Raw genomic sequence first — 19,171 nt, 5'->3', positions numbered from 1 at the left:
ATAATTGAGACGAGCAGAAATACGAAACACAGCTATTAATTGCATAGCTAAGACACGTCGACAGATTACATACCATTGTTGAGACGATTGATACATAGGAGACAATTGATACATAGAAAGTCTATGCGAAAATGCTTCAAATACATGAAAATATATTACCAATGAAATCAATTTTAAGACGAAAAGTAGAAAAGTACGGAATACACAATGATGTAAATAAATAGCAATCGTTAACTGCATATAGCTACATCTAACAATCAATTTAGAATACGTTACAACAAGGCCGCTTTAGAGATTAAGATGAAGTGCATTTCATGAAATGCTTATGTTTCATAAAAAATTACTCACTCTTCCATCGAGCAGTCGATTGAACGTGGGTTTAATGAAGAATTCTACCCCCTTTCCAGCACCCTCCAGAGTGACCCCACGGAAGAACAGGATTGTCAGAACAACATAGGGGAAAAGGGCAGTGAAGTATACAACCTATGGTGAAAACATTCTAAGTATAACTATATATTTTAAAAAAATTGCCAGGACATCAATCTAAACATTTTTTTCAAAATTAATACAGGAAATCTGATCCACTTTAAATATAGTTCCTTTGGAACCTATTTTGTCCATGGTTGGAAAATGTAATCAATTTCATAAAACAAACAGCTCTCCTAAATATTTACATTTAAATTGGAAAACAAACACAAGAAGAAACAAAAGAAAATAGTATATAGGAAAAATGTGCCAAAAAAGTAAATTTGACACAGGCGCATCACAATATACATTATTTTCAAATTATCACAGCAATACTGCGAATGATATGCCTTCGCTCATGCCTTTCAAGCAGCAATATGTATGGAGAAACAAATCAATGCATTTATGTACTTTTAAATCAATTGCAATCAGTAGTCTTGTAGATCGTTTACAGTATTTGGTTCCATATAAAGGAAACATGTTATTTATTTAAAAACTAAATATTTTCACAAGATATGATATTCACTTTTCATTATTCAGATTCCATGTTGAAATATTTCTAGTGTCTTATAAAGATTTTTAAGGAGTGATATAGAATGTTTCACATTTACAAATGGAACTGTGGTACGTACCTTGCCCGTGGATTTAATACCCTTTATAAGGCAGAAGAAAACAATGACCCATGCCAGCATAAGACATAAGACCAAATCCCACTTGGGGACTCCAAACTTTTCTATACCCGGACTCATTGCCAGAGCTTGGATGCTGTCACAAATATAGAATAAAGACATAATTAGGTTTGCAATTGTATTTAATTGTTTAAATGAAATATTAGTGGATGATTGTGAAATATAATGTTTAACTCATTCTTAGGGCATGGATGCTGAAACGATTGTTGAAATCTATGATCAGCTTTTACAATGTTTTGCTTATTTAATCAATCAAAAAAATTAGTACAATCCCATTCTCTCTATATATTGCTTGTTCGTGTACAGACAGACAAAAGTCGCATTGCATTCATACAGACACATCATTAAACATACAATCAACGATGCTAACACTGTGCTAAAACGTGTTTTAACAAACCTATCTAAGTTGTCACTCGATGGCAATGTTATTTCGTGAAAATTTTATAATGACCCCTGTCTGCATATTCCTGATACATTCTGAGCACTAACTCAAAACTTTAAAATCGGATATAATGCTGGAAGATAATTGTTGTCATTGAAATACATGAAAGAAAATGAGGAACCGTATGTAAGCGAGTTCCAAGCATCTTATTACTTAACACAGATCAGATTAAGGTTTCAGGATGCCAAGTGTTTGGGACTTTGAGAATGGGTTTGAGCTCTGTGCTCGAAACAACTTTAGTGATATGTGTATTACCCTTAATGTTATTACTCTGATAATTAAATGAATTTCATCTTCTATTTTACCGGGATTTTTCACGCTTAATGCTGATTGTTAGTTCAGTTTGAACATATCAACTAACACTGTCACAGTCACGCTAAATACAGACATTTAACCGTACCTTCTTCTATCAGGCTAAAACCCAAGAAACTGTACTCAAAACATCCCATGAATTCAAGCACTTAGGATGCTTTAATGACACGGTTTTTAAGGAAAGATGTAGAATGGCAACCCAGCACCTGACAAAGAAATGCTCCAACAAAGATCTATTATCGGAATTATTGCAAATGAGCCACGCAAACAACCATGCTGACCTCATATAATGAAAGGATAAACAAAACGTGCAATGAATACTCATCATTTTCGCATTCCATGCCTATATCCCTCCATTATACTGCATAATTAAAACACGCTGATTATGAAACAACACAAGTCTCTATACATGTGAAAAAGATGATAGTTTTCATCTTCTTAATTTGTTTTTTAGTACCAGAAAGATAAAAAGATAAAACTGCTCATTCATCAAACTCTAGTTTTCAAACATTCAGGAATTTAAGTACATAGGGCTCAACATAGCCATATAGGCCTGCACAGGCTGACAGGCTGAAATGTAAGATTCTTTAAGTTGTCACGTGCTTCTCTAATTCACCTTATTTGTTGATATTATTTGTTTCTAAAGCTTATATTTTACCAGTCTAATGACTTGCAAATTGATTGGCTGACTACGCACAACCAATAATAATAATAATAATAATATCTTTTCATTGTCATCATGATTGTAATCATCAATATTTTTATCATCTTGATTTTATACATTCTATTCCTTGCCTTTCTATTTTACCAGACAAACAATTATTGCGATTCAAATTGGTCGGGTTCTATACCCAGTCTGCACATCATGCCGAGTTCAAATAAGGATCAAGTCTTATTTGTTGAATAACTACTGGTCTATAGAAAATGTGATGTACCATTCAAAATTATGTCTGCATGGCAAATTAATTAAAACAATTCAGCTTAATAATGAGTTTTTCAGTACTTTTGAAGTGTCGAAAAAATTGTTGAGGTGTTCCATCACAGGAGGAATTTGTTACATAGGAAATAAAAAGGGGTTTAAGGTAGCATGTTAAAGCAAGCTAATGGGATGCTGTACGTACATACATTTCAAATATTATGAGTTGAAAAAGAAAGCAAAAACTGGAATATTTGGTGCATTCCTGTATCTATGAATTTGGGACAGAAATGGCTTTCTTGTAGATTTTAAAAGAACATATGTTGCTTTTCTTAATATGGCTATTAGTTAATATTTGTATACAACTGTACATTCTCTTCTTCCTGCAGAGACTTGTGTGGATAAGAGAAAACAAACAGAAATCAAACTGTTAATTGTTGCCAGGAATTATTATAGCAATAATTACATACTGTAATAAGAATTGTTAAAAGCTCATATGCTGGCCGATTGGAATTACCAAAAAATAACATCCTCAATTTGACTCCCATGGAAAAATATGCTGTTTTTATTAAACTTTTGTTGTCATTCAATTATTTTTACATTACTTATATAAAAAGTATTTAAACTAGAGCCAGCATAATTATGCTAGTAGCAGCTTGAAAGAAACATTTTGCTTGCAACTGCCCTGACCAACATTGATACTGCAGTAGTTGTTGTATGATAGCAGAGAAGATGATATAGTCAGCTTTCAGAAACCATTAACATCTGCTTACGCTAGCTCAAACAAACACAAAAGTGTCGCGACCTAATCTACTGAACTGCTGAGATAGATACACCTGTGTACTATATACGATGAAACGGTGAACCAGTTGACACACGTTGATACTTTATCAAAATGACGACATTCATGTGTGTATGGCAATAAAGGATCTATGAGTTGCACATCCAAACAGAAAAACAAGTAATAGCTTTCTAGAAATCTTGCTGACTATTAACTGGTCCAGTTGGGAGTAGGATCGAAAGGATTTATGGGATAACATCTATAATAAGGTATAGGCTATTTAGTGCAAAGTCTACAAATGCGGGAGAAGACTTGTTGCAGTTGTGCATAATGAGGATATCGAAATGCCATGCAATATCAAACTGGGCGCATTCTCTGTGCTTCACTTATATTTTATTTACATGTTTACGATATCATCCAAACAATGCGTGGTCAGAAAAATCAGTTATATTTTTATTAATGGGTGCCATTATTTAAATAGCTTGTTGGTGTAGCTTTAGATGGTGTGCATTCTGGGAAAATTAATTACATGCTAGACATGCTGATAAATAGCTCAAGACTTGTTAAACAATATAAACATCAGGCATTGACACCGACGTGCTTCAAAGTGGGAGATGAACCACCGTTATTTGCAGTGGAATCGTGGCCATATTGACAAGTTTTGAGTTACCGGTGACGTGAAACGTTTTCACAAATTGGCAAGTTACCTGTCAGAATAGTCCATGTCAATACTACCGGGAAAATGCCTGTTTTATCTATCTGAAGTATTATATTTTCAAAACTCTGTTTGGCAAGTGGTGTGGCTGTATATGTCTACGTTTACTAATGATTGCAAATGTGTCTTCTGTGTGTCGGCAATAATTTGAGTGACCTGAAGGCTTTTCCATACCAACATTAAAAAGCGAGGTAGGGTGTATATCTTTCAAAACATCTTGAAGAGAGCCTTCGATACAACTTTTCCATAGTAAACTGTAATTATAAATAAATGTGACATAAAAGTAACATTATTTTAGAAGCGAAAATTTGCATGACAGGTGATATTATCATACTTCCAGTATTCCTCAGCTGGCGACACTAGCTTAATGTGTGTAGTCTCTTTAAACAAGCTTTCGTTCCAGATTCCGGAAAACCCATTTCCGTTTGAGCATGTGCCATTTTTTTCCTTGGTACCAACTTCGCAGCTGACTAGAGGCAGTTTCAAACTACAAACTTAAATGAAGATAAATCTGGATGTAAATATGTATTTAAGCTGTATTGTCTAACTGTATCTCCTTTAAGAGGACAATGAAAAATTGTGTTATAGAAACATGGCTAGAGAAGAACGAGCTGGCAAGTCATTTGTTTTATTTACATGCAGTTGCATATCACTTTCATATCTATGTTTATGTATGTTTTGTCTATCGATTTTATTTTATAGACTGGTTCAAAGAAATAAAAAAATTATAACAAAATATTTCAAATACCCTTTCTATATAGTTTATAACATATCTCATAAAAGTTATAACACTTTTATAAGTTTTGCTGGATATCTTAACGATAAATAATATATCTTATAAACATAGTTAATTCAGACATAGCATAAATTTCACAAGATATCTCAAAAACTTGATAAGATGTTTTATTAATAGTATAGGATATATTATAAACATCATTAACTATCTTGAAAAGATTTTAAGATGTATTATAAAATAATTTAGAAGATATCTCACACAATATATAAATTAACTGATTATGTTATAAAGTAGGTTATACAATATATGTGCTAGATTATACTATCAACACCTATCAAGGCATTTCAAATATGCGTGATATATTTCAGTAAAATACATTCTATATTTCATTTAGTTAATGATCTATCTAGTTTTCTTTAAAAAAGAAATAATTTATTTCCAAAACAAAATAATTATCATACAAACTTCAGCTTTTTCATAATCTATATAAAATGTATTCTGAACTTCATAAGATAGCCTGAGCATTTAATGAGCTATCTCATAAACTTTATAGGATATCATATGCTTTATGACATATCTTATACGCTTTATTAAATAACTTACATTATTATTTAAAATATCTTTTAAAGTTTATAATATATCTTGCAAAACTCTTAGATAATAAATACAATTGAATATATAAATGAATTTATTGAGATATCTTGTAAATTTGTAGTGTGTTGTGACGTGATGAGATTTGGATTTTTAATGTAGCTTTAACAATTTTTCAGTCATATCACTATGATGTCTGCAATGTGGCAGTTTATAGTGATGTCTAACACTGGGGCATCATGCCGCAGACATGTAGCATGATGTCCCACCCAGTCACATTATTCTAACACCAAGCCAGCCAGTCCTAACACTAACCTCGAACCCACGACCTCCCACATCCGAGGCAGGCGCTCTAACCACTAGGCCACCGGAGTGGTTATAAAATTGTAGAAGATATCCCTAAGTTGTACGTATATCTTATCAACTTTATGAGATATCGTAATTAAAAATTTAGATATTTATAACGTGTAAGATGTCTCAAAAAATTTATAAAATATTATATATTACTACAACATATGTAAAGAAACAGAGTTATTTCATTTAAATATGTATAATAGATTAAATTCAACGAATATGTCAATTAATTCCGTTTTTATATAATCTTTGATTTTAAATATTTTTTATAGTTTCCAAATGGTGAACCGAATGTTACCTTTAATAAACATTCTGTATCAGAATTAATAAAAGAAATTTGATTATATGAACAATCCAGTGATTATCGAAACTGTTATTAAATTGGGTGGCAACATAAGATGAAAAAGATCTATAGCTAAAGTTATTTTTTAAATCTATGTTTGTTCATGCATTTAGTTACTTGATGACGAGCATTTCCAATATCCTTTATGCCACACTCTTTACAAGTTGTCTTTCCAATATGCTGTATGACACACTCTTTACAAGTTGTCTTTCCAATATGATGTATGCCACACTCTTTACAAGTTGTCTTTCCAATATGCTGTATGCCACACTCTTTACAAGTTGTCAGATAAATTACCTTTGAAGTTGCCCAGAGAGTATTTTAACGTGTCTTGGATTTGTTTTATAGGTCAATAATGTTGACGTGATGATGAAATCTGGAGATTTTTGTATACTTGGTGTTTACTATGCTCGTAGCGGAAGATTAGAATAGGCCATGGGTCAGGATCGATGTGACATATATAGTTGGATAGAATTATCCTGCATGGGCTTTCTAAACCTTAAAAGATGATCATACACTTATAGGAATGTAGAATGTATAGTTTCTTGTTTACATAAATACTGATTTGACTTGACATGCAAATGAGTAGGGAAAATAGACAGAATAACTATTTATAACGGGTACATTCTCTACCCAATTTTCATGACATTTTCACTATATACTTTTTGTTTTAATCACTTTGATTTTTTCAAAACGGAAAAATCCCAATTTGCATCTATGTAAATAAATACTGAGAACATTCTGTTTCTTCCGTGGCGTCAATAAAACTAACCTTTTGTATTCCACTTATTATTACATGTTTGCCATGGCAACTCGCTGGTCAAGGAAAGGAACAGGTAGTAATAAGCCCAGGCTAGAACCATGTTGTAATATATAGAGGTCAAGGCCGATACCACCACCATGGAGATTCCAACACCTGTAGGAATAATATTCACGCACTCTTTTGACAAAATGCATAATAGGACGGGGCTGAAGAGAAACGGCTTTGTATAATCAAATTCACGGCTGACAAACGAGAATAGCGAAAAATAAATTACAGACAAAAAAAACAGTATTTTCTACGCACAACAACAATAAAATACTGGTATAATGTCAATCATCATTAGGTTTTATTAAAGTTGCATAATTGAGAAAGTATCTGTATATTGTATTGCATATATTTATAAATGTCTTAACGAGGAAAGTTTAACCTATGCAACTATCATGAAAACTCGTTACATTGACAAGATATGTAGTTTTGTATCTTTCCAAATGGTTTACCCATTCTTTTATATGTCTTTATCCAAAAGATTTTCTTAACCTTAACTAGCTTTTTTCTTTTGGGACATAAGCCAGAAACAAACTCCGGCCACTGGTCCCAACGTTTTGCTTATCAAACAGAAAAGACAATGAGTGTCCTTTGTGTGGCCTGAAAGTTCAGCGGTCCGTTGTTGCACTTTCCATAAATGGGTTGGTATTTGTATGCCCTTGTCATATATCGCTAGCCCACAGCATAAGCTCCAACATGGGATCTGCCACAATTTTAAACTGGAATAAAGTGTGCAGCTTTAATGAAAGGTAAAATCACTAAACTCTTCCACTGATTCAATAAGCAAAGTAATAACATTTTGTCGCCTTTCGGGCAAGCCAGGGAAATTAGCCTTTAACGTTATTATGTCGCCTTTTGGATGAGTCAGGGAACTGAACCTTTGGTGTTTTGAACTACCTTAAGAATATCACAGTTATTTTAAAAGAACTTCGGAATATTTGATTTTACCTTTGAAGATTGGAGCAAACTCCCAACAAGTCATGGGACCACAGCTACAGAATTGTCCCAGTGTTGCCTCCAAATAGAAAAGAGGTACTCCAACAATGCCCATCATTATGATATACGGAATGAGGAACGCACCGCCTCCATTTCTGTAGGCTAAGTAAGGAAAGCGCCATATATTGCCTAAACCCACAGCGTATCCAAGCAATGAAAGCAAGAAATCGAAACGCCCAGTCCAGTTTCCCCTTTCTTCATTTTCATCAACTCCATACAAAGGTTTTCTGCTGTCTTCTGTAGCTTGAGTGGCTAATGTGTGCTGTGTACGGCAAAAAGAAAAGAAGAATGATACATTACACTTTGCCTAATCGTACTTCCTGCTATATATTAGATAAACAATGGCAACAAATTTATGTCATAAAACCCTATATGTCAGGTACTATGGTTAGTCTACTCAGTTGGGATTTTCTTTAGAACATTACGAGCGAAACTTATTTAAAGAGATGTGATTAAAAATCACACCCATACATAAAAAAAACTGCTCTAATTATCACGACGGAAGGCTAAAGGTTTATGAATTTATTAACTAAGTGAATTTGCAGTATGTTTCTAAATTATATTGATTTTTATTTGACAACGATATATCCAGGAGATGCATAACTCTGTATTTGAGAAATTAAAATATTGTTTAAATCTGTCTTTATTTCATTAAAGAGTGAAATATTTTGACAAATGTCTACTCATAACAACTACTCTTACATTCAAATTCAAACTCTACCCAATTTTCTGACGTCTGATTGGTCAATGACTGCAATATACCATATGACTGAAATATACCATATGGCTGCTATATAGCATATGACTGCTATATAGCATATGACTGCTGTTGTTGTTGTTGTTGTTGTGGGGTTTAACGCCATTTTTCAGCACACGATAGGCCATATATAGCGGCCAGTATTAATGGTGGAGGAAGAACCCGGGAAAACCCTGGAAAGAACCACCGACCCACGAGAAGCTACTGGCATGCTTTCTCACATATCCATATGACTGCAATATACCATATGATTGCAATATACCATGTGGTTGCTATATACCATTTGGCTGTTATATACCATATGACTGCAATATATCACATGACTGCTATATACCATATGACTGCTATATGCCATGTGACTGCAATATATCATATGACTGCTATATACCATATCACAGCAATATACCATATGACTGCAATATACCATATGACTGCAATATACCATAAAGTTGCTATATACTGTTTGACTGCTAAATACCATACGGCTGCTACAGAAGTTATGACTGTAATATACCATATGACTGCAATATACCATATGGCTGCTATATACCATACGGCTGCTATATAATTTATGACTGTAAAGTGTAATATACCATATGACTGCTATATACCATAAGACTCATAATTCATCCAAACGTTTCAGTTTTAACACGGAAATACTTTTAAAATAACAATATCAGATCTAAGCTAATCAATTCTCAATACATCCTTGCTCGAGAACTCACCGCCGAGTCTCCCAGGGATGGTTCGAATCCCTTGTTGACGTATGTTTTTGGTTGGATACTGGTGCTGTCTTGACCCATTGACACCATAGACATTGACCCTGTGGACGTGACGGAGTCATTGTCGGACCCTTTATTTACATCTGGCCGTGCCTGGAGAAAAGGACTAAAACATGACGATGTATTTATGACAGTAAATTCTAAGCTCCCTAATTTCGACTGCTCTGTGACTTGGAGTTAAAACCTACATTTATTAATTTTGTTTTCTTTCTTAATTTCTCATATTGCTGAAACTATATTTTCAAATGTAGAAGTGTGTGCAAAAATAGTGTTGGAACAATCTTTGTTACAGTAAGAGAACACTAATTAATTACAAACATGAACGTTAAAAATCCAAAATCACATCACATCACATCATTTACTGTGGTCAAGCTTCAACACCAGGGCTATTTCAGTGTTCAGAGGAATGCCAATCACACATTTGTAAATAATGACATCCATACAGGCGTTTGAAATTCAGAATCAAGAACCTTATAACTTAAGACTGAAAATAAATTAAATTAAAATCTGAAAAGGTAAATGTCTGCTTTTAAAACGGATCTTTCGCAATAGGTGACATCGTAATCGTGTCATGCGCTCCAGCATTTTCGATGCATCGTTTGATGTGCTGCAATACAAAACTGACCCCAAGAAGAAATGCATCGCTCTTTTAAAACCAAAACCTTTCAGCTCAAAATTCCAAAAAGGTTAACACCATAAGAGACTCACTGCTATTTGCAAGCCTTGTTCTGAAGATTATTTTCCAAATTTTTAGATGAGTGGGTCATACAGGCTTATACAACGAATTAAGTTTGGTAGAAGTACATTTTCCAAAATAATGTTTCTTTCCTGGGTCATAATAATAGGTGTGTTTTCACAACAAAGAAAAAAATCAAGAAACCTTTAAAGCTGATTTGCAATTTCTGCAGGAAAAAATAAAAACAACTCTGGATGTAAATATGCTGTGCGATAGAGCTCTTTGTTACTGAACAATACGTGAGTCGTTTATTCAAAGTCACCCACACACCCCCGAACACCTTCGCACACTTTCTCATTATGTTGCTCATACACGTAAAAAAAATGGCACTTCCAACCACCAACCACATGACGAGTTTCAAACCTTCTGACCTCAGCAAATCTTTGATAACGTCATTCAGACCAAAAATCACTCGAGGATAAATCGGTGAAACGTGACAGCTGTGGCAAAATTTGGAAGTCTGACACAAAGGTGGATTCATGCGCCAGTGCTTCTCCGCGGAGTACAAGAAAACCTGGACAAAATGACATTTTGCATCAAAACCTAACAGATAAAGAACTCTCTTGACATTCTGATTACTTTGAGCTCTGTGTGGTCTCTGTTCCTTTTCTCCCATCTGACCTTTATTATTGTCATTGAGTCGAATTCAAAATCGGAAATCCATATTTTGTCACATCTGACAATCTGATTCCAGCGTCTTTGATCATTTTTGGTCAGTAGCAACCAGTCTGATTTTGATCAGCCGTCGACAAATGCAGGACACATCTTACATATCCCTTTATGACCTTAAAAAGATACATTATAAATTCAGCTGACAATTTAAAGCCTGTAACCACAGAAATATCTTGTTACTATGTATAGAGTGTCTTCATCAATGTCCTTCTGAGCTGCCCCTTCCCGCTCATCAATCGTAGACAACTGTCTTTCAGAGCGTGGGTCATCTCTGGATTTGTGACAATCAACGTCAAAACTTATAGGACATAAAAGAGAACTGCATCTGCAAACTTTATCCAAGTTAGTCTTTAAAAAAGTCAGAGGGTGCTCTTACAGCATCCGGATTTTATTGTCTGCTCTATGCACAATAGCAGAATTGCTTGTCTTTCGACGATATTTTGAGGTCACTAAATTTACCTATGTTAGATAACACTCATATATCTGCTGGTGGTCGGAGTACTGTACATACAGCTGCATATTCCTAAAGAACGTGTTTGTTTTGGTGTTTTTTTTTTTTTTTGTCTATCGATCATACTTAAATGTATTGACCAGTTCAAAGAAATAAGAGAAGTCAAAACAAAATATTCAGAACTTTTCCAATACCCCTAGTATTTACAAGAGTAACCCGGTTTTCTTGTGAAACACTTGAGCAAGGTTTCAATATGCTAACTTCGTTTAGTATACTGTTACATGTTGGTTAACAGGCTAACAAATACAACGTGTACGGGTTTCAGAGAGAGGGAGAGAGAAAATAACAGGGACATTTAAACTCAATATAATCACTGAGAACTGTACAAAGTTACTTTGAATAAAGTGCCAGTTTATAATCATACTATCTAATCATTACTTTGCAAAATGTGCCAGTTTCTATTCATACTATCTGATAATTACTTTGCAAGATGTGATAGTTTCTATTCATACCATCTGATAATTACTTTGCAAAAGCTGCTAGTAGTTAAGTGGGGTACATTAGCGACAATGGGAATTAGCATTACAGAGACCCCTGGGTCAGATTAGCGACAAGGGAAATTTAACATGGTGAAAAATCGTGGGTCAGATTAGCGACAAGGGAAATTAACATGGAGAAAAATCGTGGGTCACTCTAGCGACAAAGGGAATTTAACATGGAACTATAGTGTGGGTCTGTCTAGCGACAAGGGGAAATTAACATGGGAAATAGAGTTTGGGCTTTTGGGATTTTTTTTAAATTTTTTTAAATTTAAATTTAAATTTAAATTTAAATTTTAAAAAAGGGTAGGCAATGGAAAGGCTATCTCTTTTCGAGAAATATGGCTGGCCCTGAAAAGGGCCTTTGGGTTTATGTTAATGTATTCATTAACATAAATGGTACCGAATTGGTCTTCTTCTTGTCCTTAGGCTACGTCTCACTGTTGGTCCGTAAATCAGCACTCTTTTCAGGCATCCTTGTCTTTCAACGTAGATCCTACGTATCCACAGGCTGGTGTTTGTCCTGTGGACAACGGTCCACTTGGCTCGGACATACATGAGCATGTCCGTCCGGAACATCATGGAAGACACAAGCGTAGAAGATTGCACATCGGTCCACATCTTGAAGCGACGAGAACAAGTGAATCAATGCAGTGAACTGCGCTTATTTATAGGTACAGGAATGATTGAAACATATTGAATTCATTTACCAATCCGAACACGCGTTACAAAATTCAGTCAGCTCGCATCCAATCCGAAGAGAGCAGTCTGTGACGTCACGTGGTCTATATAGATTCGTTAGCGCTTGTGTGCAGTCAATCTATGCGACAGTGATTCAACATGACGGAAACTCAGAAAACGATCCATTGGGGTGCACCAGCAGGGGAGACTGCCCAAGGGAACCCGGACTTACTTTTAGAAGAGGTACATTGGGATTTTGTGGATTTTCTTACCTCGCAAGAATTTGTTCCGGAACCTTCGTTACCTTCTTCATTACCGCAAGTGGAGAATTTTAGACAGAGACAGAAAGAAGAATTGGAGAAATTTATGCAACGACAAAAGGAAGCTGAACAAGCTTTTCTCCTACAGCAACAGCAACAGCAACAAGAAGAGGTAAGAAAAAAACAACAGCAACAACAACAAGAAGAAGTAGCAGCAAAGAAACAAGAGGGTGAAAATCAAACGGCTACGGTACTGTTGGACATTTTAGCGGAGTTAAGAAGTCTGAAAGAAATGTATCAGACTTCTTTATCACGACCGAAGAGAATACGACCTTCCCGAGCTAAACACGCCAACCCTGTGACTAAGCCTGTCGTACCACCCTTAGTGATTTCAACCCAATCATCAGAAGTAGGCCTTGGCCGTGGCAAAGGCTTAAGGCAGTTAAAGTTGATTGGTTAAACTCACCCCTACACCAAAATAAAAAGGCCCTTTTCAGGGCCACCCACATTTCTCGAAAAGAAATACAATTTCAATTTGCCAATAACTCAAGAATAAACCCCACCCATTTTACCTTATAGTACGTGTCTGTGTATGAGTGCGTGAGTGTAGCTTCTTATTTTAAAATCAGAACTCAAAGACACTTACCTTATATCATTCATGTATTCTTTTATCCATTTTTTTACAATCCAATTCACAATTCACCACAGAACACTTTAATTAAAAGTTCATTGACTTCTTCTTTCTCCTTGTTTAGTCTCTCTGTTTTTTTTAATTTCTTCACCGTTTTTTCCTCATTTTCTTCCCTTCTTCTTTTCTTCTCCTGTTTCTTTGCTTCTTGTAAATAGAATTGTCCTCTTTCTTCCTCTTCTTCCTCTGAAGAATCCCTCTCTTCTTTCGAAGAATCCCTCTCTTCTTCCGAAGAATCCCTCTCTTCTTCTGAAGAATCCTTCTTTTCTTCTGACTCCTCTTGTTTCTTTTTTGGGCAATCTGGAGACCAATGTCCTTTTTCTTGACAATAATAACAGGTATCTTGACTTTTGTCTTTTTTAGCCCCTGTTTTTTTTTCTTTTTTTGACGGTCTGGACACTCTGAAGACCAATGCCCTTTCTTCTGACAGATATAGCAAGTATCTTGACTTTCATCTCGAAAGGAAGGAGAGTAGTCCGTCGGCTGGTCTGAAGAGAATTTTCTAATGACCCCTCGCAAAGCTCTGACGAAACGTTCCATCTGGGTAGTCTCTTCCATTGTTGTGCTCAGCTTGAGAGTGAAATGAATAGTGAAAGGACAAGACACACACCCTTTTTATATACGCTGGTTTGCCAAGACTATAAATTAGTCTATGGTGTTTAAACTTGAGTCATTTGACGTTTTGCACTCAAGATGAAACGATCCCATTCATTCGAGAAGGAAGAAGAAGAAGAAAGTAAGAGGCAGAAACGTGATCTATCGCCTCGTACCAGGGCTGAAATCTTGGCACAAATTCATGCCAGTGATTTTGAAGAGGACATGAGTGAACCAGATTCCGAACCCTCTAAACCAAGTTCACCACCCTTAGTCAACCCTGAAAAGTACTATTCCATTCGAGAGACGGAAAAGCGCTCCTCTAGAAAATTTAGAACCACGGCTTACACCTACACGGTGAAGTTTAAAGATTTCAAGGCCGACGTACCCTTGGAGAAAGCAGAAGGGTTTATCACCGAGATGTGGGATTCTTTGCTCACCGCACTCAAGCGACAATGTCAAGCCAAAGAAGACGATCGCTTGACACTATCCATAGATCACGACGGTTTGAAATCCCCTGTTTGGATCGAGTTTAGCAGACCAGCAGAACTGACCCCTTCCAAAGTCATGGACAAGATACAACAGGTGCAACAATCTAATGACCAGTTTGACATCACCGATGGTAAAGCCACACTGAAAATGGCCCACGTCTCTCCTCCTCAAGGAACTGGATGCAAAAAAATGTTATTGGTGGACGACCTTCGCAACACCAAAAAGAGTCTCGTCCGAATTAACAACCCTCAAGACCAGATATGTTTAGCCCGTGCCATCGTGGTGGGACGAACCTATGCCAAGAAGAACGACACGGTAGAATGGAAAAGAACCTGGAAAACTATTCAACGATGCGATCGAGCCAAACAACGAAATGAAGCAGAATTCCTGTTGCAACAAGCCGGACTGTCCAAAGACACACCCTGTGGCATTCCTGAGATGCAAAAATTGCAAGATGCCCTAGCTCCACGCTACACCTTGAAAGTGCACCCTCAAGAAATGCGTGGAACTCTGTTGTTTCGAGGCCAAGATTTTAAAGACGGAAAATACATTCATGTCTATCATCACGATGACCATTTCGATACCATTACCAGTATCACTGGATTCCTGGGATACAGTTATTATTGTGAGAAATGTGACTATGGTTATAACAATCGAGAGCAACACAAGCATTGTGGAATGAAATGCCCAGGATGTTTGGCCTCTCCACCCTGTCTGAGCGAAGGACCAGTGCCTTGTTCGACTTGTTTGCGCACGTTTGTCAGTCCTACCTGTTACCAACAACATTTGAAAACACAAGGTTCACAGAAGAAATGTGCTTGTCAACTCCTGAGATTGTGCCCTACCTGTGGACAAGGCATACTTACCAATAATGCCAAGGCACACGTATGTCGAGGAAAGAAAAAATGTCACATTTGTCACCACATCGTGGACTTGGAACACCAATGCTACGTGCAAAAATACCAACCCCCACCAGAGGAAGAGGACGGTCACAAGAAGAAAGGCAATTTCATCTTTTTCGATTTCGAATGCATGCAAGAGACCGGCATTCACATTCCTAATTTCTGCGTGGCTCATCGAGCGTGCGAGAAGTGCATTCAAGAACCTATCTTCAAGAGGACATCGAACGTTACGGAGATTGTCATCGTCATGCCACGGTGATGGCTCACAATTTCTCCGGATACGATGGACAGTTTCTTTTGAGGTACTATACGGAACATGGCACCGAACGTCCTAAAGTGATTTTGAACGGAGCCAAAATCATTTTCATGCAAGTGGGACAAGTACAGTTTAAAGATTCGATGAGTTACTTAGCCATGCCTTTGAGTCGAATGCCTAAAACGTTTGGAATGACAGAAATGGCTAAAGGGTACTTTCCACACTTTTTCAATACGGAAGCCAATCAACATGCCGTTCTACCCCATTTACCTGAGGCTCACTATTACGACCCCGACAACATGCGTACCGAACAACGAGAAGCTTTCTACGCTTGGTACCAGGCTCATGCCTCTGACCCCTTCGACTTTCAGGAAGAAATGTTAAAGTATTGTCGTTCCGACGTGGACATTTTACGGCGTTGCTGTGGAAAATTTCGAGAACTGTTCATGGAACACGGAGGAGTCGATCCTTTGAAAGAATCTTGCACCATTGCCAAAGCGTGTTCCTTAGTGTACCGCCAACGATTCATGCCTGAAAACACCGTGGCTGTCATCAGTCCTCAAACGACCCACTATGTCAAGCGTCAATACTCGGTCAAAGCCCTACGTTGGTTACATTACTTGTGCGACAAGGAAGACAAATGGATTCAGCATGCCCGCAACGGAGGAGGCGAAAAGACCATCGGAACGTATTCGGTCGATGGCTGGGACTTAGAAAACCCCAAGATCGTGTACGAGTTTAACGGTTGCTTATTTCACGGATGTCCCGTCTGCTACCCTGACCGTGACACTAAAAATCAGTTTTTGCAACGAACCATGGAAGACTTGTACGAGGACACTTGTCAGCGACGCCTAAAGTTAGAACAGCAAGGATACCAAGTGGTGGAAATGTGGGAACACGAGTACGATCGCCGTTTGAAAACCGATCCCGAGTTTAAACGCCCCGTGGAAAGTTACCAGTTCATGGACCCGCTGAACCCGAGGGATAGTTTGTACGGAGGAAGGACCAATGCCACCTGTTTGCTGTACCAAGCCGACGAAGAGAAAGGAGAAGAAATCAAATACTTGGACGTGTGTTCGCTGTATCCCTACGTGTGCAAATATTGTCGCTTTTCTGTAGGGCACCCGCAATTGTTGACGGAACACATCGACCTGAAAAACATTCGACAATACGAAGGCTTGATCAAGTGTAAAGTTTTGCCTCCCACGAACCTATACCATCCCGTCTTACCTCACCATTGTCAAGGCAAACTGATGTTTCCCTTGTGCCGTACTTGTGCCGAAACGTGCAACCAGGACCAACCTTGCCATCACAGCCAGGAAGAACGTGCCTTGACGGGAACCTGGGTCAGCGTGGAATTGTTCAAAGCTCTGGACATGGGATACCAACTGTTAGAAGTGTACGAAATTTGCCACTTTCCCAAGACACAACAGTACCACAAGGGTGACCCTACTCAGAAAGGCATTTTCGCCGACTACGTGGATGCCTTTTTGAAACTGAAACAAGAAGCCAGCGGCTATCCTTCCTGGTGTCACACACCCGAAGACCAAATACAATTCAAAGAGAAATACTATGCACAAGAAGGCATCTCTTTTGACCACATCGAAAAAAACGAAGGCAGGCGATCGTTTGCCAAAGTGATGCTAAATTGCTTGTGGGGTAAAATGGCACAACGACCGTGTTTACCCAAGACGGAATATTTGACAGAACCTTCCCGCTACTTCCAGATGATTCACGACAAAACCAAATACATGAAACACGTGGACGTCGTTCGAGAGGATTTGATCTTGGTCAATTACGAAGAAGATCTGGACTTTGTACAAGACGACCCTTTTGGAAATGTCATCATTGCGGCTTACGTGACAGCTCATGCTCGCTTAAAATTGTACGAAGCTTTAGAACTGTTAGAAGAACGCGTCCTGTACTTTGACACGGACAGTTGCATTTACATCCATCACCCGATTCAACAGCACCCTGACATCGAAGGAGACCGTTTAGGAGCCTGGACAGACGAGCATCCCGACGACAAGATTCTAAGTTTCGTCAGTGGTGGTCCCAAAAATTACGGCTACGAATACCGGGACAAACAAGGAGAAGTGCACACGACGTGCAAAGTGAAAGGACTGACTCTGAATCATCGTACCAGTCGAGTGGTCAACTTTGGGGTATTGAAAGAAGCCTTGCAATCGGGAGAGGATGGAAACTTTAAAGTGACCACCTATCAACCGAACAAGATTGTACGTTTACCCACTCACCACATCGTCAGTCGACCCTTGGAAAAAGTCTATCAAATTGTATACCAGAAGCGAGTGCGACTTCCCAATCACTTCACCTTACCGTACGGTCACGTCGGTATTGGTCTGTATATGAAAAGGAACCCTAGGCAAGATCGATAGTTCATTGTTCATTGAAGTAACTTACCATGTCGTTGACGAAGAAGAAACCAGATTGGTTAGGAGTCAAATGTTGGACATCACCGAGACCAGGGTTTTGAGGCTTGGACACAAGAGGTGGCCCAGTATGCACGAGAGTTATTCAAGGAAAAAAGTTACTTTTCAACCTGCGTTAGTGACGGTGCCAGAGGAACCCGTCACCCAGGACAGGACTGTCGTGGACAGGCCTGAAAGACCCTTTCGGGAGGACACTTGTGTGACCTTACCCCCTACTATAGAACTGGTTAGAACTTTACCCAAAACATGTTGTACAGACACTTGTGTTTATTCCACGTTCATGGTTATCATGTGCCTTTTATTCTTGTACTTAAGCCTTTGGCTTTTATGTATTTTTGTCTTTCGTATTCATGTTTGAAACATTCAATAAACGTGTTCTGAAAAAGTATATAAACTCTTGTCTTGTTTGTTTTTCGTGTCACAAGTGACATTTCTCACACCATGGCTACCTCTGCTGTCTCTGCTCCCTCTTCCTCTACTGTCAAAGTCATCGACGAACACTTAGGTCGTGCCAGTTGGGAGGCTTTGTATCTTCGCCATCCCTTTAACATGCTCATTGCTGGACCTAGCGGTTCGGGCAAAACCGAATTCGTCAAACGTTTGATCGAACATAAACATCATTTGATCGATCGACCCCCTCAACAAATCGTGTGGTGTTACAAAGAGTGGCAATCGGCGTACAGCCTCTTGCGAGAAAGTCAAAGCGATTCCATCGTGTTTGTGGAAGGCATTCCTAAAGAAGACGACGGAATCGTCTCTGACT

General features: G+C 37.7%; 1 protein-coding gene across 1 annotated transcript in view; it reads right to left on the bottom strand.

The window, feature by feature from the left end:
- LOC149788938 (sodium-dependent proline transporter-like) overlaps nt 1-19,171 on the bottom strand; it is a 59,146-nt gene that overhangs the window by 22,047 nt on the left and 17,928 nt on the right. The window contains exons 2-7 of the mRNA XM_089975083.1: nt 9,631-9,780; nt 8,101-8,410; nt 7,117-7,260; nt 4,655-4,814; nt 1,098-1,230; nt 349-483 (exon numbers count right to left, since the gene is read on the bottom strand). Coding sequence (XP_089831209.1) covers nt 349-483; nt 1,098-1,230; nt 4,655-4,814; nt 7,117-7,260; nt 8,101-8,410; nt 9,631-9,780 — 1,032 coding nt within the window. The remainder of the gene's footprint in view (nt 1-348; nt 484-1,097; nt 1,231-4,654; nt 4,815-7,116; nt 7,261-8,100; nt 8,411-9,630; nt 9,781-19,171) is intronic.

The sequence above is a fragment of the Sinohyriopsis cumingii genome, chromosome 11 (assembly GCF_028554795.1).
Source record: "Sinohyriopsis cumingii isolate HCF-2022 chromosome 11, ASM2855479v2, whole genome shotgun sequence".
In the NCBI taxonomy this organism is placed as follows: Eukaryota; Metazoa; Mollusca; class Bivalvia; order Unionida; family Unionidae; genus Sinohyriopsis; species Sinohyriopsis cumingii.
This window is presented reverse-complemented; position numbering and strand designations above follow the sequence as displayed.